A 25505-nucleotide genomic window follows, 5' to 3' on the forward strand; every position below is an offset into this window, starting at 1 on the left:
CCATCCCTGAGCAAAAAGCCGCAGGAGCAGTGTTTGCTCTCGCACTGAAGTTTCATGGAGGGAACTGGAACAGCTCGGATGCAAGCAGCTGAGCTGCACTCAGACAGTACATGAAAGGACTGAAGTTTCAAAACCAGCCAGCTAGCTATAAATAAAGTAATCAAGGAAAAATAGTTTCGAGTTTGCTTGCCTCTGCCCCAGGTAGCACATCTCCAGAGGCAGCCTTCCTTGGATTCTTCATGCTCTTACAGCATCCTACAGTGGGAAGAGCCCCATTCGCCCTAACACAGTTTTGGATACAAAGGTATCTGGATAAACATGCTATATATTTATATAGCTACACAAATGAAATTACAGAAAATAGCGATAACTTAATGGGGTTTAACCCTGTATGTGTTAACAAAAAAAAAAAAAAACGCTGAAGAAAGTTCCATATTTAACCCTTTATTGCACTTTGAACATATACATAACATTTCCCACAATTACTGATTATTTCAACATTGATGCTACACCTGTCACATATAATGCTGCTTGAAGATGCAACAGTTCAGGCACTGATCCTGCAGTTCAAGTTAGAGCTAAAAATATTTACAAAATTACATTTTTTAATTACCATAAGTTTAAAAAGAACATTGTTTATGCAATATAAAAATCAGAGGATTGAACTGGTGGTTTGGGTTTTTTTACATACATTAATGTTTCGAAAACTACTTTCTGTATGCATATGATTTGACACTTCAAAAGTTTAAGCATTTTAATTTTTCTTTTGTCCAACTAGGAACTCCCTTAAGTAAAAATCAGTAAAGTCTGAGCTTTAAAATGCTATACCATATAATACAGAATCAAGATAAACTTTAAACTAATATTTTGTAGGTTCCAAAGTTGCATTTCTCTCTATTTAAAACATTTTTTAATACTATTTTCAAAATGTATATGTAAAATGTGAGTCTGAATTAATGACCAATACTCTCAAAACCCTCAGGTCTTCACAGGCTGAACATCTTAATGAAAAATGTCAAAGCTGCAGCACACAATCATTTAGACTTTAAGTATAAATGAAGTTCTCCTTTTGACTCTATTTCACTCTTAAGCCAGTTAATTAAAAATGCTAACAGCGTTTTCTGGTAAGCATCCTTTGAATGGGTGAAAGCAAGTCAGAAATTTCTTATTCCTTTGCTTTTCAAACACAGAGCTAAAATACTTGAGGGTGTTTTTTATTGTATGTGCATTGTTAAGGAGACCATACTAAACCCACTAATATATTATTGTTTAGTATAAAATTATCACTCTAGAAAATAAATAGCTTATTTGATATGCTAATTCCAGATGGATGCTTAGGGTTTGATGCAGAAACTGTGGGGTGAAGTTTTGTGGCCAAAGAGCACTGCCAACAAATTTTACAGAAGATGTAAATTCCGTAAGAATATATTTACTACATAACTAATGTATATACAATTATTCTGTCTGTTACAGAAATACTGAAACTAAGCAAATTCCCTAATTTCCAGGTGTGCCTCAGGTTATGTTTATGTAAAATGAAAACTACTCGATAATATTGCACTTTAGAGACCTGCTATAATAATAAAAAACCTGACGGTCCTTTAAGCTATGTAAACTGCTCTTACATTTTAAGGACAAGGGAGACCTTTCTGTGTTTTGACGAATCGGTAGTTAGCTTATTCAGTGGAATTCTAATGAACGGTATAATAAATTCAAGATTGGTCTATATAAACAAATGCTGAAAACACGAAGAGGAGAGGAATACAACTGGAATATACTGGAATGTCTAGATAGAGCTGATCAAACCAACAAAAAAGGAAAGAAAACTTGTCCTGAATGCATAGACATCAGTATCAGAAAATGGGAACCAATTCTATGTTAGAGAAACCCTTTCAAGCAATATTAGATACTACATAATTTTACAAATTCAGTGTTTGGATATAGCATTGTATAGCAGAAGGTTTTAAAGTTAACATTTCCTACAGCTGACCTAAAGGTTAATTCTACCTTATATAAAACCCTCTCAACTGCTGAATTCAAAGGAAATAAGCAATAAAAGGTGTGAACTCTACTCTACTCTAATCTCAGGTATGTTTTTGAAGCCCTGTATTCACATTAATCTTTGTATTTCTTTCTCCACTGAAGGTTTTAAAATGTAGTTTATTTAGTTCCAAGTTCTGAACAGTTTCCCTTGTCACTGCAGCTGCCGGAAGTCCAGGAATTGTCCATTAAAATTATTCACACTCTGTTTGGTACTCCTGTAAGTTCTGTACTTCTCACACAGAAAAATCACATAATATTACAGAAGACATTTATCTTTAACTAGGCAAGAAAAAGGAATACTGCACTGGGTACACTGCTCATTTTTGAAGTACAATATTTGCAGGAGACTCATTGCTGTATTTTAAAAATGCAAACATACAATATGAATCCTTATTATGCAAACAAATTTGCACCAAGCCATTCTCCTTATAATGGCAATAGAGCATTCTGAAGGCTAAGACTACAAAGAAGTTATTGGACGAATGAGACTCAAAAATTATGTGGAGATGAGAAACATGGAATATTATTGGAGGAAAAAAAATAGAAGACAGTGAGAAAATGCTTAGTATATAAACAAGTCAAATTACATTCTCCAAGAGTTCATACATTAATTTTAAGGTAGACTTTAATATCTTTTGACTAAGAACCAAAAAACACTGTTAGTCCTGTGTTAATTTCTTATATTCTTAAATTTCTAATGACGGGACTTTGATGAGATTAGATTGTTTTAGCTACTTGAAAGTAGTGAGAAATATCTGATCCAAGGCTTGTAATAATTTCCTTTGACTTTGAAATTAAAAAAAAAATAATAAAATTAAGGGGCAACGTGGCATACCTGCTTTTGTTACCCAGTGATGAAAATAGGTCTTAATATAAAAAGATTAGCACCTCTCCCAGGATCAAGAAAGAAAGAGAAGCTGCAGCAGTTTAAAAAAAAGATTTCAAAACACCTGCATCGCAGTTTTACTTGAAACAAAGCTCTACAGAAATTATCTTCAAGATGTGCCCGACTTGCCTTTGATAAATAAGTTACTGAAGTATGTGATACAATCCACAGACTTACCTGTTACAGAGTTTGGTACTTATACTTGTCTACAGCAAAAGTAGATATTTAAAATACTTCTGCAAGAGACTGTTGACTCAAGTCAAGTTCAAAAGGAGAATTATTCAAGAAATAAAGCATATTCTGATTTGAAAATTGTTTTTCATCTTACAATATTACTACTTTTAGCATATCTTTGGAGGAAAAGTGGGAAAAGACTGAGAGCACATTGTCCAAAAATACAGTAGCAAATTGGAAGTAGATGTTCTTGCAGAAAACTGAAGTTTCCAACATCCAGTTTAGTAGCAAAAATACTTATTCACTTTCAACTCTTAATGTGTTTCTGATGGTGAGCTCCATTTTATTTTTAAACTGCTGGTATGTGTTTGTTATAGGGAGTTCTAAGCAGTTAAGGAGTCTGTTTCCAATGGGATACCTTATATGCAAAAATTTAATAGTAGGTTCAGGATCAAAACCAATGGATGGTATAAAAGAGGAGCCCGTTACGAACAGCAGAATATCCTCAAACGTCACTACAGACTCACCACCTAAAAAAATAGGATTAGGTGTTATTTATCACTGATGGTCTATTACACATAAACCATTATCCTACATGCTAAGCATTAGATCAAAAAAAGCCCACATAAAATGAGATCAATATGCTGAATAAATATGCAGTTCTATGGCTAAATAAGAAAATATTTAACAAGCAAAACTCACTTGGGTTAGTTCTGAAAAATCTTAAGTGAATAGAAAAAAACTCTTCTGTAAGAAAAAGATAGAAAACAGTGGGCTTTAAGACTTTAGACAAACTATCTAATAAAGGATTTTTCTGTGTCACTTGTGTTCTGTTTTCTTTTTAAATTCACAGGAGCTCTAGTTCCTATCTTTATTGACCCCTCTGAAGTTTGATTATAATTGGACAACAGTTTCAGAAATTCTAATTAGTAAGAAAAAGGGTGAAGAACAACAATTAGGAACTGACAGTGACTGCAAACCCTTGGATTTATTTATCCCACTGAACTCTATAAATCAAATTCTGTATATATATACCAGGGTTTATATATACCCTGAACAGGGAAGGGGAGAGAAAAAAAAATTACTTACTTTCAACATCTTGCAAATAGCCCATCCAAAAATCAGCACCTTTAACTTTATTTACATCTGATGAGGAATGGATTGAAAAGAGATCACAAATAGTTCCTGCTGAAAGTCTTTTGGGTTTGTGGCACAATACGCTAGAGAATGCATCTGGATGCATTTGCATTTTTTCTAGAATACCAAGAGTTTTCAAACCTTGCCTAAAACTAGGAGAGGGAAAAGAAAAAAAAAAAGAAAAAGAGTGACCATGCATCAGAACTCTCCGTTTTATAAAGCTGCAAGATTGGATACAATAAATCTCCATCTGCTGTCTCCAAGTCTTGTCAATAAGGTCTACATAGTAGTCCCATTTTAGCTTGCAAAATATGTTTAACTCTCATTTTAACAATCTAGATGTTTCTATGGAGCTTTTTGGGCAGATGAAAGAAATACCAGTGATATGCAGAAATTATTTCCTAGTACTTGACTGTATGTGCAAAGTTTACTTTTTTTACATAAAACAAAACAAATCTCTTTCTTACAAAAACAGTTAAAATTCCTTGTCTTTAGGTAAAATGAGATGTCTTAAATATCCTGGGCTGTACTAGGAATTATGGTGCCAGCAGATGAAAGGAAATGATCCTTTAACTCTGCTCAGCACTGGTACGGCCACATTTGAAATGCTGTGTCCAGTGCTGGTCTCCCCAGCACAAGAGGGAAATGGACACACTGGAGAAGAGCCTAGCAAAGGGTGACTCGGATGATTAAGGGACTGGAGCATAACCCTATGAGGAAAGGCTGAGAGAGCTGGGATGCTTCAGCCTGGAGAAAAGAAGGTTCAGGTAGAATCTCAATTTCTACAAGTATTTGAAGGGAGTGTGCAAGGAAGTCAAGAGACAAGCTCTTTTAAGTGGTGGTGCCCAGTGACAGGACCAGTGGCACTGAGCACAAACTGAAACACAGAAGGTTCCATCCGAACATCAGGACCCACTTTTTTACTGTCTGGGTGACTGAGCACTGGCCAGGTTGCCCAGAGAGTCTGTAAAGCCTCCATCAACAGAGGTATTAATAAAAAGCTGTCTGGACATGGTCCTGGGCAACTGAGTCTAGATGGCCTGGCTTAAGCAGGGGTGGTAGACAAGATAAGTTCCAGAAGTCCCTTCCACGGTACACACCAATCTGACTCTGTAATTTAACTACATGCATTTAAACACACTTGCCTCTCCAAAACCAAAATCAAACCAAAGCAAAGAACCCAATGGCTCTGTGGGTTGAAAAAAATTTCACTTGTTACTGTGCATTGGACAAGAACATTTCAAGCAACTGGCTTTACAATTTGGCTGCCATAATCACAATTAAAATTTTACTTAAGGTGTTTACTCATAATTTCTTACAAACCAATAGGCTGAATCAATAAAATTCAGAATAATCATGTTGAAAGTGTACAGTCAGGGTGTAGAATATTTAACAGCTAAAATGACCAACTCTTTATTTACTCTCAGTCCTTGACAGTGACAAGCAAATTCTTGTTCTACTCACTTATGCACATTTAAGCCCATTTCCAAAAATGCACAAAACCACATTACCCCATAAACTAACAAGCTAATTATTATGTTTTACTTTCCAACTGACAAGTTTTAAAATACGATATATATTGTTCAAATATGCCAGAGGGCCTTGACTGAAAGACTAATTGCTTTGAACTTTATTTAAAAAAAAATCCTTACATTCAAAATTAGTTTTTATAGCTCTTGGAGATTCAGTTGATTCAAATTTGCCAAAGGTAACATTATAAATGTTTTAAGTATAAATCCAGCTATATTAGAATATTTAGCATCTAAGGTCTTTTTACTGAGCAGTTGAAGAATTGGAAGTAATGTCAGTGATTAATCAAAGAATAGTCAACAGCTGCAGCTTTTCCAGCTAATGAGGTCATCACTACCTCACGGAAACATCAATGCAAAGCTGATGTTCTAAGCAAGTCAGCTTGTTGACATTATTGCCCTCCTAATGGCAAACTCAAACTCCCTGATTAGAACTCTGGAAAACTCATTAAAATTTGAAACATATGTTTAACATTTCTAAAATTTAAAGATTCTAAATTCAAACAATGCGGAGTTAAAAATGAACACAAGCTTAAGAGATTTTGTAGTCTTTGCGATGCTTTAAAAACTTAAAAGTGAAAAAAAAAAGTTTAAAAACTGTGAATCTGCCTTCTTCACAAGGCTGAAAAAGGAATGCGACCAAAAAGTGGAACAGAGCAGATATGTAGAGAAATAATTTCAGTCCTTCTGTTTAGTTATTCCTTCAGATAATTAATCCACTGAAAATTACAGTACACTCCATTGGTTTAAATGAAGAATAAGTAAGAACAAATGAAAGATAGTTTTAGCGACATATTATTTTGTATTTCAGTGAGGAAAAAACCCAAGTAGCATGAAAACTCAAACAAAACAAACCTTTCTAAGGGTGAAATAATTCTCTTGATTACATGATGGATCAGTATGTCATTCACCAGCATGTTCTTATCACACAAAGCTGTTATAGGTCTAAAACATCCAGCAGCAGCAAGGAATTCATAGCAGTCATGTATTGTAGACTGTAGGCTGGACAGGCTATTTGCATATTTTATCTGTATAAAAAGACAAAAGTAGGAATTGGTTTACTACATGCATGTATATATGTGAAAAAAAAAAAGCTTTTTAATTTCAATGAAAGTTCTATTCAGTAAGTCTTTATCTCCAAATATAGTCTCGAATTAGAAATATAACTTATTGCATATTACCATTTTTATTGTTTGTGCTACATCAACATCAGCAACATCTTCCAAAGCTGGCTTCACATTCTCTGGACCATACACAAGACAATCAAATAGTGTTTTGGAAAAGAAACCAGGAGATGGACCGCCGTGAACCAGAGAAACTGCAATCATTCTACCAGCTTCGAAATAAAGGTTTTCTTTTACAGCTGCAAATAGAAAAATATATTTGCTATTTATGCATAGAAATGATTTGTGATCCTCACTTTTTAAAAGAAAGTGTCATAATGAAATTTCTTCTTATTTTAGGAAAGGCAACAAATGAGGTTTGCTATCTCACTTCAACTCTTCAGCCACTATTCAAGGTTTGGGAGATGTAACTTCCTCTTCCACTTTGTACCACATGCACATTTAATTCTGAAGCATAAGAACTCAAAGAAGGTAACTTGGGGTCTCTAGGGAGCATGCCATAAGAGATACCATCCTAGAAATTTGAGGAAAGGAAAATAAGTACCAGAGAAAGTGAGTAAGGAAGGAAGGAATTCACTTGACAAGAACAAGTGTAATTATTTGCTGTATTTCTTCCTTTGTTGTCATCATTTCCAACTAAACCAATTTTTTTTTGCTATTACAAATCCACACTCCAACTGCCTTCAGAATTGAGAAAAAAAAAAAAAAGTAAACAAAAAAATCCAAACAATTTTTAGTCATCAAGATGACACGTGAACTGACACTCATACTGGCTGAAGACTAAAAAATGTTTAAAGTTACATAGTTCTCAATGTATTTTTGAACAAAGCATTTAATTACCTTGAATATCAAGGGACAAATTCTTCGCAGAAGAGCCCTCAAACAGCGATGAATTCTGAAGGTGAAGCATTAATAATTGGAAGAAATGGTGTTTTGATGCAGCAGAAGTATCTGTCTTTGATCTATTTTTGCAGTTTGTGAAATTTATTTCAATGGTGTTTGTAGGACTGAAGTTGCGCTGTCTAAATCCTTTTAAAGCACTATTCCAGATATCGTCTGCATTGATGTTAAGTCTTGTTGTTTTTGTATTAACTTGTACCTTTAACTCCTTCAGAATATTACAAACTTCCCTTCTTTGCTCTCTTAAATGCCTATGAGAAAATTAGATGCATTTTCAGATGAAATCTCTGATTCATAATTATCAACAGTTATACAGGAAACATTCTTACAAATCTATTAAGAAGAACACTTCTTTAAACACTGTGGCACATTCAGGTATTGCCTAAATTATATCAGTAAAATACTCAGTGTAGATTTTTCAAATTTTAACTCTGTAGTAAGTAAATTTTAAAGTACCTCTAAGAACTAGAAAAAAGGAGGTAGAAATAATTACCCTGACATAAAACAAGTAGTGATTTTTATAAATCAATGACACCAACACAGTGACAAACAATTCTCACACTGTCAGTCTACATTTGAACAATGTAAAACGAGTGAGAAATTGAACTTTACCATTTTGTATTAAAGCGATATTTTGCAACCAAATCAGAATAATCTTTGTCGCTATAATTAAAAAGACATTTGAATAGGAAGAAATGTTGCAGTTCTCATATAAAAAAGTAACACCTCTTCTTTGTTTTCTAACTTCCAACCAAATGTTTCAAATACCCGATCTACAAGAAGTAACTAATTCCTTCATCAGAATTTTTAGCTCATAAGGTAGAATTCATCAATTAACTACTCACAGCCAGATAAAGAATTTTACATCCTTAAAATGAATATTTTATATTAAAACATGTTGTTTTAGCACTGGTTTTAGTACAGTCATGAACTATGCCTATGCTACAAGTGCAAAAACCTTGAACATTCAAAACATGTCTAATTAGAAGAAAGCAACTAGGATTCTTTTTATTCCCTATTTTCTAAAGAATAACTAGCCATGCTTTAGTAAGGACGAATATACATTTCTGAGTTTTCATCCCCTTACTACCTGACCTTAAAATTCTCAATAGGTATAATTCTTTTCTCCTCGCACCCCTCTAGCATTTATAAAAAGCAGAAGCCTTTATCGAGCTATGACTCCAGGTTTTCAGTGTACTCATTCCATTTTTCCAGTGACTATATACATACATCTATACACATACGTATATATATATATATAAATATATCACACAGCTGATACAATCTGGGCCAGAAGACTCCTAAGAAACCTGGATCACAACTTTATGGAACAGGTCTTAAGGGAGCCAACTCAGAGTGGACCTCGTGAATGAAGTGGAGATTGGTGGCCGTCTTGGCCACAGTGACCATGAGACACTTGAGTTTAAAAGCTCTGTTGACAGGAGGAGAAGTGCCAGCAAAACCTCAGTTCTGGACATGAGGAGAGCAAACTTCAGGCTGCCCAGGGAATTAGTAAGTAAAGTCCCCTGGGAAAATGTTTTTGCAGGTGCTGGGGTCTGTGAGATATATATATATATACACACATACATGCAAACAAGTACATATAGGTACAATACACTCCTCTCTCCACCCCCTTTGATATTTTGTAGGAATTATGGTATAAAGCCATATGCTAGATTACTCTTCAACGTAAGAAAAATTAAACGAAAATACTTTTGCCTCAGGGACCACTTTCTGTTTGACATCAGTGGAGATAAGGACATTGTCACTCTGTTGGATGCTGGACATTCTAGGTGTGAGCAAGGTGACAAGTTGTTCTGGTACATGATCTTTGGTGATCTATAAGTCAAAACAGTATTTTAAGAAGAGATACAATTGAAGAATGCATAACCACTTCTTATTTGAAGATAGCCGTATAGTTTCCCCCCCACCATGAAGTCCACCAGTGCCTCAACTACAATTTTAAAAATAATAATTCAGTATTTTATTACATGGTGGTTTCAGGATCTGCTTTTAGTTGCATCCCATAGATAAGATGGAAGTCCTGACTGATACATTAAGTAAAAACTAAAATCATTACTTTCTAGAGACTTGACAAAATTTTAATTCAGCACAGGAAAATATTATTATAAACATCTGTAAGTTAGATTTCTAGAACACTATTAAAATGGAAAAAACCCCAATAAACAAACTTAAAGTTTTGCCATTTGTATATTCTCAGTTACCTCTAAATTGTTAAGGTTCCTTTTGAAAGGATCTATTTTTATCAAACTAAAAAGTGGTTTTCATGCCACCAAATCCATATAACTATTGTCCATGGCTTACTCAGAAAACTTCAATCACAAAAAATTCTAGTTTTAATCAATTAGCAATTTAGCACAAGAAGTTTTTCCTACAGAATAAGCCATCACCTCCTCCTGTTTGAATATTATGTAATAATCAGTTTCTGCTCGAAAACAGAAAATTACACACTGGAGTAGAAAATTGCGTTGGGATCCAGATGACCGCCGAGGGGTCTTTGGAGATGGCTCTTCCATCAAACAAGTTGCCCCATCTGTCTCTTCCGAGGTAGCCAAAGCACGCTTTTTCTTTCTGCTGTACTTCCCTGTAGGATTAAATTATATTAACTAGTATATTTGCTAGCTGTAAAGTACATTTATGTAACTTAAAGTTATTGTTTAAGAAGTCTCTATCACATTCGTAACTTTACCTGATTTTGCCAAGATACTTCTGCATTCTATGCACTCCCAGTTTTGCTCCCATGACTTCAGAGATGAACAGGCCAAATGAGTCCCACGAGAACCACAACACTGACAACGTTTTATTTCCCATTTACTAAAATTAAAAACTTAGGTATTTAGTATTAGACAGAAGAAAAGTTAAAAGTTAAAAGGCTATTCAATAGTAAGTGCAATCCAGACACTAAACTTAACAAAGCATAATTTTATCAGCCTGGTAGAAATTATTATAATCAAGGGGAACTTTCTTCATACAAGATGTACTCACAAGAAGAAAAAAGCAGCTCATGTTTCAGGACCTTGTATTGAATGAAGCTATGAATTAGTGTGCTCCCTGTCAATAGTTTACAGGCAATATTTTCTCCTCGTGTTGCTAGTCAGGAAAATCCTCTTTATCTTATGGGTATCCACCAGTCGACTTTTCCAAATGGTAATTTTTTTCACAGGAGAGCTCTCTTGGGAAAAATTCAAACTACTGACGTGTTGATGAACAGATATTTTAGCAGGGCCTGTTGTGCCAGGACAAAGTTCACTTCCAACCCAAATCATTTTATGATGCTATGATGATTCTTACATTCTGAAGAAGACTCTTCATTAATGACAGTGTTTAAATATCTGTTATGTTTTTGTCTAGATTTCTTCAATTTTGCTTAAACATACAATGGAAAAATGTGACTGATTAGTTCAAATACTGGAAGCCTAAGGTACAACTTTTAAAGGCAAAGTAAACCCTGAGGTGCACACCTACCATGAATGAACCATGGAATGCTTGGTCAAAACCATATAAAGCAAAGCTAATGTCTACAGGGAATAACCACCACAGTACTACAGAAACAAGTCTTCAAAGTAGAGGCTCTGACAGCTTTGAGCATACTCACACCAATGAAAAATAAAAATTTCAGAAGCACACAAACAAAACAAGAATTCATACAGAAAATGAACTTATTAAAAAAATTTAAGCAAGTGGTAGAGCAGAATAAAGCCTTTCACATGACCTCTTATTACACTATCAGCAGTATTCTATCTGCCACTTGCATGCAGCTAGATTGGTTTTACTAGCCTTTACACAGCTAGTTAATTTTCACATAAGTCTAGTACTTTAACAATAATTACTTGTAAAGGATCCAAGTATTTTAGCACTTATTAAATTGCAGAATTAAACTCAATGAAAGACGCACAATGTTCATTTACGTACAAGCTAATCTACATGTTATGTTGATGCACAAATTCTATTTCAGCTCTGTATCAAATGAGAACAAGGACAAGATAACCGATAAGCCATTAAAGTTGGTTTTCTTGGCTTTCATAACCTAATTAGAGAAATTTAGTATTGAAATATGGAGTAAAACAAACACTTTATTTAGACAGTGTGCTGGCTTGACATTAAAACCTGATGCTGAAAAGTATCAAAGGATTTAAATAAATAAATTATAATGATAATAAAAGGCAACAACCAAACCACACCAAAGAACTATTCTATTGTAGGTTATACTTTCCTGCTAAAGCATCATACCTATCAGGTTCATTATAGTCTCTTCCTTTCTTGCAGAGACATCTTCTAATATCACAGTGTTGATAACATTGCAGTAAGTCTTGATATGCGTTCTCTTCAAGTTCCCAAGACGCGTCCCTATAAACAAGGCCAAAGATCAGATATTAGAATTCTATTTCCAATTGTTTAAATGGGTTACATCTTTTTCCAAATATAGAGTATGTAATAAACACATGAATATATTTCAACCATGCAATGTTCTAAGCAACGGTTAAGACAACTGAGAAGGGGAAGAAAAAAGTCTAGTAACTAAAATAATACTGTAAAATATAGACAGACTTCTTGTGTACAGTTACTTTGATTTGAAGTACTTATTATTTTTCACATGACCTCAGTGTGTGTTTGCTCTGATTCACATTATTTCACTTTCTCTCTCACAAGAAACACAGATATTTGTTTAGGTAACCTACTCAAGTTACCACCGAAAATGGACTCATGAAAGGTAAACTCAGAATTTTCCAGGCCAGTATGGCAAGGTTCATCAAATATTTTGACTCTGCTTCCTCTCAAAAATCTTGAGCTTCTGTCTCAAGAGGGAATTAATGGTACTCTCTGAAGAATAATGGTTATTATAGAATACTACTTCTAACAAAGAAACATCATCCTGATCACTTTCTGTCATATTTTGAGCCTCATCAAGTGGTGGAAACTTATGAAAAACAACTCAGAATTTTGGAAGCAGTTATTATGCTAGACATCTCCTTAGCAATACCTTGGCAGAAGATAGAAGCTGTATGGCTAAGTAATCAGTCAATTACAATTCTGTCTGGATAGAAATGCAGATAATTAGAAAACCTGGGCACAGAAAGCACACTTCCGAGCAACCTCTCTATGTTAAGGCAGAATTATTGTATTTATGAAGTGCTTTCATCTTTTAATTGGATTCCTAGTTGAATCATGGCATTAAAAATGACTTTTCAGAGCTTTCTGTTTTATGTTTGAGATAATCTGACCTTTGCCAATTTTTATGCATAACTAAAACGAAACAGGCTACTCCTTACCAAAGTGAACAATTCTACAATTGAAGGTAGAACTAAAGTTTCACATATTAATAGATGCAGTTCTATAGAGTATCAAAGTTTTTGTAGAGGAGTGATTATCACAAAATTACTTACCTTTCTGGGATGTATATGCCCATTCTCAACATTTCTTTTTGAAATTTGTCCTTGTTATTGCATACTGTGCACCTAAAGAAAAATATCCCAGCACTCAAAGCTTGATACTGTGTCAAGAAAAAAAAAAAAAACACAACAAAAAAACCAAACCAATTATTGAATTACTACCATCCTTAAGATGCCAATAAATGTCTTAATATTGATGAACATTACATTCAAGGATGCAATCCTCACACGGATGTTAAAGCTGACATCAATCATGATATCACTTGATACTGATGCAAACGGTGAGCATTGTCTCTTCCTTTAAGGGAGAGAGATCACATGCTAGACCAAGGTTCATAAACAAAAGCACAATCCTTTTCAAGTCAACCTCTCCAAACCCAGAATAAATTTACAAAAAGAACGTTGTAACTTTTTCTGCCTTTGGACTTAGGCAAAGAGAACTGATGATGGACAAATGACATTTCTAGCATTCAGATTCTGCACATAATGATTTGCAAGAAAGTAACTACCTAGGTTGAACTTCAGTTCCTAAACATAAGTGAAGGCATGAAGTGTGTATCACACATGCAGAAACGTGGGGGTGAGAAGAGGAAAAATTAATAGCATTAGAAAACCAAAATCCTTTTTTGTCTCCGTAACACAATTTTAGCATTGTCCTTCAAACCTATTTCCATACCAACTACCTCAATTAACATTAAGCAATTTCACACAATTTTAAGCAGCTATTCCATTGTTTTTAAACAGAGAAGAAATGTGATCTCTGTGGATGCAAAAAGCAAGGGAGAACCTGTGTTACCTGCAAGCATTCTCGATGAAACCAAGCACTTTTACAGCAAGGACTTTTCAATACAGTGTATGCTGGAAGATGTTCAACCAAATCCAGACATATTGTGCACTGTGACGCTCCTGTAGATTCTTTATCCATAAAAGTTTGGACTGGTTTATGTTCCCAACAGTAAGATCTAAAAATAGTAATTTACAGTTCCCTTATCAATATAACATAGAGTTAAATGTCTTAATAGCAGCTTGAATGGATGGTGCTGTGTTTTGGATCTGTGAAGAAAAGTGTTGATAGTACAGGCATGTTTTAATTATTGCTAAGCAGTGCTTGCATAGAGTCCAGACCTTTTCTGTTTCTCATACCACCCCAGGAGCAAGCAGGCTGGGGATGCACAAGCAACTGGGAGGGGACACAGCCAGAACACATGACTCCAACCAACCAAAGGGATATTCTGTACCATGACATCAAGCTCAGCAATAAAGCTGAGGGAAAGGAGGAAGGGGAGACATTAATTGCTACACATGATGAAGCCCTGCATTCCTGGGGATAGCTGAATACCTGTCTGCTGATGAGAAGTGGTGAATGAATTCCTTGTCTTGTTTTGCTTGCGTGCACAGTTTTTGCTTTACTTAAGCTGTCTTTATCTTGATTAAGGAGTTTTCTTGCTTTTACCCTTCCAATTCTCTCCCTGATCTGCTGAGGGTAGTGAGCAAGCAGCTGTGCTTGCTCTTCTGCCTGTCTGGGTTAAACTACAACACATGTAAACAAATTATGTATCTAACAGAGTAAGTCAACAGAACGACAGTAAGGAAGAATCACGGTGCCAACTGATGCTCTGTAAATTATAGAGGTCATATATGTCCTTTCTCTCAAAACTTCTGGTCCAAATAACGCATTTTTGTCCTCAGAACTCCAAGTTCTTCCTGTATTTCAATGTTACCATGACATTAAAGAAGAAACTTTTGAGTTTGCATACTGATTCAGCAGAGTCTAGGTAGTGTGATAAATTTTATAATTTAGCAAATTTTTAAAGACATCCAAGAAGTGCAGCTCTAGAAGAAACCTTTCTGAAACTGCATAATCTTTACATGTGTATGTAATCTGAGTCATTTTTTAAGTTGAAGTGCCTGCCAGAGTTCAACCCATCCACCCTGCAAACTCAGCTCACAGTAGGCAGAATAACGCACTCAAGCATTTTGACTACAGCCAAGATGCTAGACAGATGATAGCAAAAGAAAATAAACATTTTTTAGACATTTGATGTTAAATCCATTTCTCCTGCAGTCCATCTCCTCTAAGCTTCGAAACACAACAGAATGGCACACAGTGTGTTGTGATTGCTAAGAGATATAGGTACCCAAACCTCTGCCATTTCAACAAAGGCACAGGAGATAGGCAAACAAAAAAACCCCAAATCAGTCATTATGCAGTTTATTGCAGAGTCTGGAATTTAATGCTCAATTTTATAAACAATTTGACTACTTGTAGAAGCACTAAATTATGTATTTAGAAGTGTTGAGAACTTAGTTTCTAGGTATTAGGTATGCAATATAACTGTTGGCCTCCCTGTCTTCCACAAATACAATATTTTTTTCCTAGATAACCCTATGTCATTTATAATTAACAGCCTATCCAATTACAAGTCAAGAAAAAAACAAGCCATCTCCTGTATAAATATAATGAATTGAAAATGGAAAACAACAAAACCCCAAAACTCACCTGAAGTCTTCCATGAACTGGAAAATACATTCCCTTTTTATCCCACAAGGAAAATGGTAACTTCGTTTGCATTTGGGAGCTACACATCCAATCGAAGCACCCTTTTTCTTACAGATATTACATTTCTAAAAATAATTTTAGAAATAAAAGAATATTAACATCTAAAGTCCAAGTAAAATTACAGGAATTAAACCAATAGAAAAATTATAAATAGTGCGTAAGAAAGAATATCAGCTAGTAGATTGTAACTATGACAAGACTAATGTGGTTTAGCTCTGTTTCAATGAGTAAATATATAGTTATTTCACAGACTTCATGTATTGGTTTATATGCATATTGTCTCATAAAATGTAAGTTAAAATACAAGTTATTTTACTAGTACCTATAGTTTAGTTGCATCTATAAAATTATATACTGCCATCTTGAGGCTCAGCACAATGTCTGGAGGTATTATGAAAGTGTAATTTGCTAATATGCGACATACCCAGGGAATAAAAATATTTGCATACTTTAGAGGCCCAGAGAAGCTGACTGTGGTAGCAAATCCCCACCCCCCGGGGCCACACTGTGATCTGAGAAATGCTCTTTAGACCTTGGCCTTGATAAACTGTAGCTGGACTAAGTCTCTCTTGAGCTTATCAGAAACACTGTTCCCAGGAACTAATAGGTATCTAATGAGCTCCTGTTTTTTAACAAATACCCTTGGAAACATATTTTTCTTGGCTGAGTAACAACCCAAGAGGAATAATACTTTTGTTACTGAACCTTCAAAGAAAGTTACTGACTTGAATTGAGGCCAGGATGGAAAATTACTATGACTAAAACCCACTCTCTTGTGACCCTATAAACAGTGGTCCAAAGTGAGACCCTTTGAGCTCTCAATTCCTAGAAGATAAGGGACTAATGTGTATGTCTCAAACACTAATAACTGGATGGATATGGAGACAGCCAAGGACTGTCAGTAATACAAGACAAGAGTTGTTGGTAATAACCAAGGACTATTAGTATTAACACGACATGGGAAAAAACAAGATTTGGCTGGAAAAGGGATGCCAGGCAAAGATGGGGCAACACTTTTCTGTAAGAAAGAACCACGACACAGTACAGCACAAGTACAGGAATAAGTGGCAGGAAGTGAGCATGGATTATAGGGTAAGGATTAAGACCACCAAAGACCCCCAAAGCCCTCCAACCCATTTTCAGAAAAGCTGGAAAGAACGGACTGCGCATGATAACTAATCTACATAGAAAGCAAGAGATCTATCTTCAAGGGCAGAGAAACTCATCTTTCTGGTGGAGAAACCTGTCCACAAAAAGTACCCCTTCCACTCAAGCCCAGGTAGCACCCCCAGGACTGACACAACTGGAGAGATGCTGAAACCAGGACTGACATTGTCTCAGCTGGATCAATACTGGAACCAGGACTGGTAATCTCTCTCTCTTCTCTCTTTCTTTAATCCTCTCCCTTTTCCTTTCTTTCTTTAATTTATCTTTCCCTCTTTAATTTCTCTCCTCCTTTTCACCCTACCCCTTTAACCAAAACCCACTGCTGTGTGCTTATATAGGTAGGTCAGGGACTAACATATCAATTTCCATGTCAAGCACATTATTTACTAACAAAACTTTCTAGTTGTTTTCAGACCCTTTGACTTTTGTTGTTCCTTTTGCCCAACAAGCATTTACAAATCTTAGGTGCTTCCTGCCCTTTAAGGGTGGGTCGTCACAACTTCTGCAGGTTTTATTTTCCCTCATGGCTTCCAAAAACTCAACAGACATGTTACTTAAATGTAAAATTCAGATTCTTGAATGGGCTCGGCACACTGTTCATTGGAAAAAGAAAACAAATCCTGCAGGCGACACCAAATGCATTTAAAAGTTACTTTTTCCCTTATGATGATACCAAAGACATCACTCTTACCAGTTTTGCAGCTCTATTTACTTCTTTTCTAATATCTGTGATTAAGAATCCATCCACACCTTCGTCTTCTTCCCCTCTCTGCCAAATACCACTTGACATCAACTATGAAAAGAAATTAAGTATTTTAAAACATTTACCTACCTTAAGACTTAAAATGATGTACACTGTGCTTCTCAAGTAAGAGAGAAGTTTAGTCTAACAAAGCTTGTATGCAAATATTTAAATGATTAAAAAGCTGATCCAAAACATTTACATATTTTTGTCTGATATGACAGTAGGGAATAGTAACCAGTAACATGAAAATAAATATTTCATAACATCAAAGTATTGTGTAATACTTTAGATCCCGAGACAGTGTATTTTGCCTTCCTTTTTGAAGTATACAGACTATTCAGATAATTGTCAAACAATTACTTTCAGCATATAAATCTTCAGAGGAAGTAAAATTAAATTAGCTGAGTTAATATGAATGACAATTGTGCTGTGGAGATAATGAAGCACAGTAGGAAGTAACTGTACTGAAGTGCTACCTAAGAGGAAAAGTAATTCGTTTTAGAGGAGATTCAAATAAACACAGAATCAAGTAACTAGGCAAATCAAAAGAGCCATAAGATAATTTATATTAAAGTTAGTTAGGTAGCTACGTCACAATCTTCAAATAACTAAACAGTTTCACAACTTGATGCCTTCTGTATTCTTTACAATCTCATTTTATAATTTCAACATAGCATCATTTTAAAACCAGTTTTATCAATATTTTAGTCAAATAAATGTAAAATTATGTGCTAAAACCAATTAAATATATTTTCCAACTGTGAGACATTTGGCAAAGAAAAACGAAACTGCACCACTCATTGGTCTCTTTCTAGAACTCTTTTCTTATATAACATGCACTATATTTAACTAAAATCAATGGGGTTTGTTTGCTTGCTTTTAAAAGTAGACACACCATAAAAGATACCGTGATGAGCTTCCTGCAGTTAAAATATCTTATAAATTGTAAGGCTCAGGATTGCAAGCATGCCCTTTCCTAGCTGTTCTGCTCCATCAGGATAGGACTTCTTCCTATCGTTTCATATGGCCTTATATAAGACAAAATTATTGCAAACAGACCTCTATTTCCTTCCAGTTGCTTCAAATTTATTTAAGAAAATAAAATTCTATCTTTGTTTAACTTCAGAAAACCTCCACTCTCCTTAGTCTTTAAAGGATTCGGTATCCAACCTATAAAGCCACCTGCAATCAACACTCCTGAAAAAACTTGTTGAGAAAACATACCCCCCAAATTGTTCCCGATACTGCTGAGACTTTTTTTAAACTTGGGGGAAAAAAATTCAAACTGTATTTATTAACAAACAAAAAACTTGTTGTGTGGGTTTGCTTTTTTTTTAAGGTAGTCATATTATTTTAAGGACCTGCAAAAATTTAGAATTTGAGAGATAGTTGAAGTATACCTTTAAGAATATGAAACTTGAAAAATGTCAAGTGTGATAACTATTCAACTGCAGTTTATATCCATAGCTTTGTTTAAATTACAAACTTTTACTAATTAGTGATATTGTAGCAATATGATCAGCAGGGTATGTATTACTTCACTGAGAAGTAGGATTATTGTTTGTTACAAAGTCCTCTGTAACCTCAGAGAATAGCTCACAGCCAAAAAAGAACTAAACGAGAAAAAGAAAACCTTTCTCTACTTTTTCCCGCAAAAGGTGAAATTTTCACATTCCAAATTTTCAAACTACACTTCTTTTACAGAAGGAAATATGTAGGTGCAAACATGTACCTTCATTGCTATATGCCAGAATAGATTGGGAGAATTAAATTCATTTAAATGGACCATGAATAGAATTTAGCTTTGAATAAAAGTTTGTTGGGATTTACTTACTTCATCTGCTTCACCTGACAAGTACAAGCCTTCAAGGAAATGAGTTAAAGCTCACAGTTCAAGCTTTAAAACAACAAAACTGTTAAAATGACTGGACAGATTATTACTATTAAATACTTTTTGCACTTACATTTGTTTTTCCCAGATAAAACAGAAAACTACAAGATCAACACCAACACTTACCAAACAGTAATAATGAACAGTAAGATTGTATTCCACAAAGGTTTTTTTTTCTCCATACTTTTCAGGGCAGTCATCTGTTCGTCCACAGAGAACACAGACTAAAACAAACAATCATGTTTATTATTGCAGTGAATGTACTGGAATTACTACTGAGGATTTCTCACTAACTGAAGTTCCTAGCCAACTAACATACCTCCACAGACATCTAACAGCTTCCCTTTAATTCACAGTAGATATATAAAAGACAGATTAACAATATTCTAACAGCAAGAACAGTCATAATAGTGACAAGAACAGGGGTACTGCTTCAGCCCAAGGAAGCCCTGAATGGTACATCTCAAACACAGCTCTGTGTGATTGGGCAGCTGAATTCACAAGGTTAAAATACTGAAAAACACTGTTTTAAAATATTCAAATTATAGCAAATAAATCCAACAAAGTTTATAAGTTGGTTCTTTTTCATGTCCTGAGACAAGTGGTTCCAATGCAATTTCACAGAATTATTAGGGTTGGAATGGGCCTCTGGAGATCACCTAGTCCAACTCCCCTGCCAAGGCAGGGTCACCTAGAGCAGGTTACAGAGGTGGGTTTGGAATGTCTCCAGAGAAGGAGACCCCACAACCTCCCTGGGCAGCCTATTCCAGTGCTCTGCCACTGTCAACGTATAGAAGTTCTTTCTTATATTGAGATGGAACTTCTGGTGTTTTAGTTTATGACCATTGCTCCTGGTCCTGCCTCTGGACACCATTGAAAAGAGTCTGGCACCATCATCTTGACACCTGCCTTTGAGATATTTATATGCATTAATGAGATCCCCTCTCAGCCTTCTTTTCTCCAGACTAAACATGCCCAGCTCCTGCAGTCTCCACTCATAACAGAAATGCTCCAGACCCCTAACCATCTTTGTGGCCCTCTGCTGAACCCTCTCCAGTAGGTCCTTGTCTTTCTTGTACTGAGTGGGCCAGAACTGGGCACTGTAACTTGATTACTGTAACCCACCTGTTCTTTGAGCCCAAATAAAACCAGTTACAACTGGCATTATATATGCAGATTAAATATTTCTGAAACTATGTAATAAAAACTTTACTTACATGTAGTTTGACTGTCAAAATTATTTGGTTTACTCATCCTGAGTTCTTCTGGTTGGCTCTCTGTCATGAAAAAGAAACAAGGTATTAAATACATCCAGTACCTTAATGGCCATTATATATCTCTTTTACATTTTATTTAAAATTGTAAAGGTGAGCATAACCTCAATAAACTAAAAGCAGGAACTATAATAAAAGAATATTAGAATTCAACCATTATTTTGAGAGATAAGGGTTCAGGAAGCAGGATGCAAACAGTCTAAGAATATTTTTTCTGGAAAATGAAACATACAGCAGCTTTTAACTGTTTTCCCAAACTAACAAACACAATATATATTTTATTTTCTAAAGACAAAATAAAGTCCAATGCAACAGCTAATTATGTACAAATGTAATTGTACAGAAGAGTTCTTACTTATTTTAAGCATCAAAAATAATGGTCCAAGGACAACCTAGGCAGTAGCTGTGACTTCCACTTAAGTTAAGATTGTACTAACACGAAGAACTTGGAATAAAAAAATAATTGTGAACTGTGTAGGGTAATGATGTAACTGAATATAGTCTGTACTGTTCAGAGAAAATGGAAGGATCCTGGCCTAGTCAAAGACATCCTGATCCACAAAAAAGTCAAACAAAACAAAAGAAAACAAATAAAAAAAGAAAAGAAGAATCCAAAATTGGGACATGCATACAGGGGAATTTACATCACTTAGAGCTATGCATTTAACATTTTGAAGTGGTGAATAATTTATTCAAAAACATCCACCTAACTCACATTTCTTTCAAGTATCACATGAGCTGCCCTGCACTATGTGCCATGCCATGCATCAAAGGCCACCTTGGAAAAAAAAAAACGAACAAGCAAAATCCCTTGTTTCTTCAATGCAGCACTAAGATGATAATTCTTTATCAAAAACCTTCTAGGAACATATGTATAGATCTTTGACTTGCCTTCCCTTAGAAAGCTGAAGAAAGCATTACCTAAGTTTTGCAAGCCAAGAATCATGGGTGATTGCCTGCAGATCCATGCTTGACCTCATGCAGGCAGATAACTCCCTCCTCACACGCTGAAGTGGGCAGGGAAGAAGCTGGCAACAAATCCAAGGTCCAAACTAGAAGCCTGACAGACTCCGACCTATCAGTGGTCTGGTACTTAGTTTTGATGATTGCCAGATATCAGCTTCAGGAAGAAACCTCAGGCTAATCCAAACTATTGCAAACAAAGTACTGCAGCCATTTACTGGAGATTTAGGATAGTTCTATTGAGAAAGAAAGATAAATAAAAGGGAGGCAGAAGTCTCAGGCATAAGGAAACTGCTCTATGCCACTGTACTTTTAGAAGACCGCAGTAGCTGTACACAAAAGACCTTTGCCAAAAAACGGTCTAAAAGGAGAACAAACCAAAAAGCACCACAACCAATTTAGGAGAAGAGGTTCTTAAAAGCACACACTACACCGACAGTCAGATGAAATAACTGATTACAGTTTTCACAAAAACACATTTTCCTCTTTCTAAACTACAAAGGAATAAATACACTTAATCCGGTACGAAGGGAGTAAAAGACAACCACAAAGCTCACACACGTTCCCCAGCATGGTCACTGTCAGTTCCACAGTCACCAAAGTCCTAGGGTAATACAACGAAAGTACTATCTGTATATGACCACATAAGACCAGATTTTGTTGTAAAAAGCTTTATCAGGTAGAAAAAGCACACGTGGCTTGAAATCAGAAACCATCTTCCTAACTTTCCTAGGCTTCAGCAAAACACACACACACAAAAAATCACTATACCACTCCCACCCGCGATTCCTTCTACTTTTCTCGAATTCTTTAGAGAAATGAACCCAAAGTTCAAAGTTAAAAGTTACGCGAGAAAAATCACTGAGGCCCCATGCACGGAGGCCCCTATGGGGCTTTTCACAGAAACAATGCACTTTGCTTCAGTTTGTTTGTGAGACAATTTGGCCCCATATTAAAAACAGCATCCTGCAATCCTCCTAAGAATCCTTAGGGTTCTCCCTCAAGAAGAACAAGGACCGGTTTGATGAAAACAATCAAGAAATCCAGGATTGGTTGAGGAAAAAGAGAACCGCCCACCAAGCACACCTTGCACTGCCATCCTGTCACTCGAGCCTTTCCTCTCGCATGCAGCAAGCTCCAACAGAAACTCCGTGACATCCAGAACAAGTGGTGGATCGATCTAGCTGAAAAAACTCAATTATGCGCAGATACAGGTGATCACAAAGGTTTCTATGAGGCCCTGAAAACAGCATACGGGCCTACATACCAGGTACAAAGCCCTGTACTCAGCGCAGATGGTCTAACCCTTCTAACAGATAAAACCTCCATTCTGAATCGATGGTCTGAACACTTTCAGACTCTTTTCAGTACCAACCGTGTAGTCCAAGACTCAGCAATTCAGTCCATCACACAACAACCAGTAAAGTATGAACTGGACACTGTTCCCACTTTAGGAGAAACCCTCAAGGTCATACAGCAGGTGAAAATCGGCAAGGCAGCTGGGGTTGATGGAATTCCACCTGAAGTCTGGAAACATGGGGGCCTTGCACTCCACACCAAATTTCACGAGTTTGTGGTGTGCTGTTGGGAACTCGGCGAACTACCATCAGACCTATGTGATGCAGTCATCATCACTTTGTATAAGAAGAAAGGAATTAAATCAGATTGCTCAAACTACCGTGGTATTACTCTGCTCTCCATTGCTGGCAAAATCCTGGCAAGAATACTCTTGAACAGACTAATACCCGCTATAGCAGAAGGAATCCTACCTGAAAGTCAGTGTGGTTTCAGAGCCAACAGGAGCACCACAGACATGGTATTTGTTCTCAGACAACTGCAAGAGAAGTGTAGGGAACAGAACAAAGGTCTCTATGTAACCTTTGTCGACCTCACCAAGGCTTTTGATTCTGTGAGCAGAAAAGGTCTGTGGCAGATTTTGGAACGTTTAGGTTGTTCCCCCAAGTTCCTTAAAATGATCATCTCACTCCATGAGGATCAGCACGGCCAAGTCAGATATGCGAGACAAGAACGAAAACGTTATGTCCCAGAGTCTATAAAACCAGTGTAAATAAAAAGTATCTACTTTGCCTAAACAGGCTAGAAAAGTCCTCAGAGTGGGTATTTAGGTTTTGCTAAATTCTGAAACTCTTAACTGCTCCGGCACGTAAGGTGTTTGGAGACTTTTAACTACAGGATGGGCGAAGAAAAAAAACCAAAAACCCCACGAGGCACCTATCAGGCACACGTGGTATCCCCAGCACACAAAGGAACTCTCCCAGAGCCCATCCCTGCATCCTGCGTGTCCCGAATTTACACACAGCCTCCAGCCAGCTCATCCCGCCGTTATTCCCCGGCGCCGCGTTCCGGGAGAGACCCGTCCCTCCGCATCCCCCCACAGGCGGGCACGGGGGAGCTCCCGCCACGTCACGAGTATCCCGGCCGGCCGGGATTCAGACAGCCCATGCTGCCCGCACCTCGGGGGGAGCTCAGCCGCGACGCCTGGCCCGCACCGGGGCCCCGGCGGGTCCTGCCAGCGACGCCCGCCCGCGGCTGCACGGCCGAGTCTCCCCGGGACGCCGCTCGCCTCCCGCTAGTTTTTCCTCTCAGGAGCGTGGAGGGAAGAGGAAGATGCTCCCTTTGGTTAGTTACTAATCCACCTCCTGCCACCAGCCAAGCGGCGGGAGCCAGGCAGCACTGACTCCCCCGAGCGCGGGCTGAGAGGCCGCCGCACGCCGCTCCCCGCAAGGCGAAGGAAGAGGCTCCCGCCCCCCTGCCCCGGCGGCTCACACTGCCCCGGCGGCTCACACCGCCCCTCCAGCGCCGCCCCGAGCCCACCGCCGGCCGGCACCCGCCCCCCGAGCCCGGAGCCCCCGAGGGCGCCACTCACCGCGCGCGGACCCGCGATCCCCGCGCGCATCAACCGACGGCCAATTCAAACCCCAACATCCGCCGCCCGCCGGAAGCTGCGCCGGCCCCGCCCCCGGCCCCGCCCCCAGCTCCGCCCCCGCCCGCGGAGCGGCGTTCGGGGCCCCGCAGCACGGCGTGGTCTGTGCCGGGAGCCTGGGTCGGGGTGCGTTTGCTGCAGTAAAATAGTTTCCCAACTAAAGCTCTGTATTTGGTGTTTGTGCTGATGTTTTGCCACCGGAGTGCCACTGGTAGTGCACTGCATCACAAGGGAGCTCATTCCAGCGGCTGCGGGACGCACGCCAGTGCTGCTTCCTTGTCCAGTACAGCTGGGCTGCCGCAGTCCCGAGGTCTACCCAGTGGGAATGCCGAGCGGGGTGCAGTTCCACACCCATACACTGGACAGTGTCGGTAGGAGATCTCCCACCTCGCCCCCACCTCCCTGCCCAGGCAGGTCTCTCCAGTACCTAGCGCAGACCTTTATACCCTCGGTAGCTTGGCTGTTGAATCCGGGATCTCTGCAGTAGCTCCAGACTCAAGCTTGTCCCAGTATCCAGGTCCTAGGCCAGGAATCCTGTTCACTACCTACCCTGGTTTGAAGTTCGCTAGCGGCACACGCAGGCAGAACACAGGGCTTACCTGGGAACCTCGGTGGGACTTGGCTAGGCAAGTGTGCTGACCAGCAGCTCGTTTTCACATAACTGGCCCCATTGTCCCACTGCCTTTTTTCTGTGCTTGTTCACACACAATGTACCTTTCTAACACAGTTAGAAAATTCCAGTTTAATCTCCTTCAGA

The 25505-nt window shown here is 37.6% G+C and overlaps 1 protein-coding gene across 5 annotated transcripts; it reads right to left on the bottom strand.

Moving 5' to 3' along the window:
• Positions 1–424: 424 nt before the first annotated feature.
• Positions 425–24787, bottom strand: G2E3 (G2/M-phase specific E3 ubiquitin protein ligase). Of its 5 annotated transcripts, none has more exons than XM_017820479.1 (16): positions 24692–24787; positions 20785–20844; positions 19694–19791; positions 17623–17724; positions 15705–15829; positions 14001–14166; positions 13199–13305; positions 12045–12161; positions 10504–10628; positions 10266–10398; positions 9507–9632; positions 7734–8044; positions 6951–7132; positions 6625–6797; positions 4193–4392; positions 425–3633 (listed from the first exon to the last, which is right to left on the bottom strand). In XM_017820479.1, exons 2-16 carry the CDS (start codon positions 20819–20821, stop codon positions 3401–3403), a joined length of 2235 nt encoding a protein of 744 aa, XP_017675968.1. In that variant the 5' UTR covers positions 20822–20844; positions 24692–24787; the 3' UTR covers positions 425–3400. The 5 variants fall into 5 exon arrangements, with proteins under 5 accessions (XP_017675968.1, XP_017675969.1, XP_017675970.1 ...); XM_017820480.1 differs by lacking the exon at positions 24692–24787 and adding an exon at positions 23574–23621; XM_017820481.1 differs by lacking the exon at positions 24692–24787 and adding an exon at positions 21557–21610.
• Between the last annotated feature and the right edge of the window lie 718 nt (positions 24788–25505).

This window comes from Lepidothrix coronata, unplaced genomic scaffold (assembly GCF_001604755.1).
Source record: "Lepidothrix coronata isolate B3197 unplaced genomic scaffold, Lepidothrix_coronata-1.0 Scaffold83, whole genome shotgun sequence".
NCBI lineage: Eukaryota > Metazoa > Chordata > Aves > Passeriformes > Pipridae > Lepidothrix > Lepidothrix coronata.

Bases quoted from the DNA above. Each gene is read 5' to 3' on its own strand.
- G2E3 (XM_017820479.1), bottom strand. From the start codon at position 20,821: ATGAGTAAACCAAATAATTTTGACAGTCAAACTACAT. The intron at 8,045-9,506 runs GTATTTTCGTTT...ATTTTCTCATAG, and splicing joins AAGTGGTCCCTGAGGCAAAA to GCATTTAAGAGAGCAAAGAA. The intron at 3,634-4,192 runs GTAAGTAATTTT...CTATTTTTTTAG, and splicing joins CTATTTGCAAGATGTTGAAA to GTGGTGAGTCTGTAGTGACG.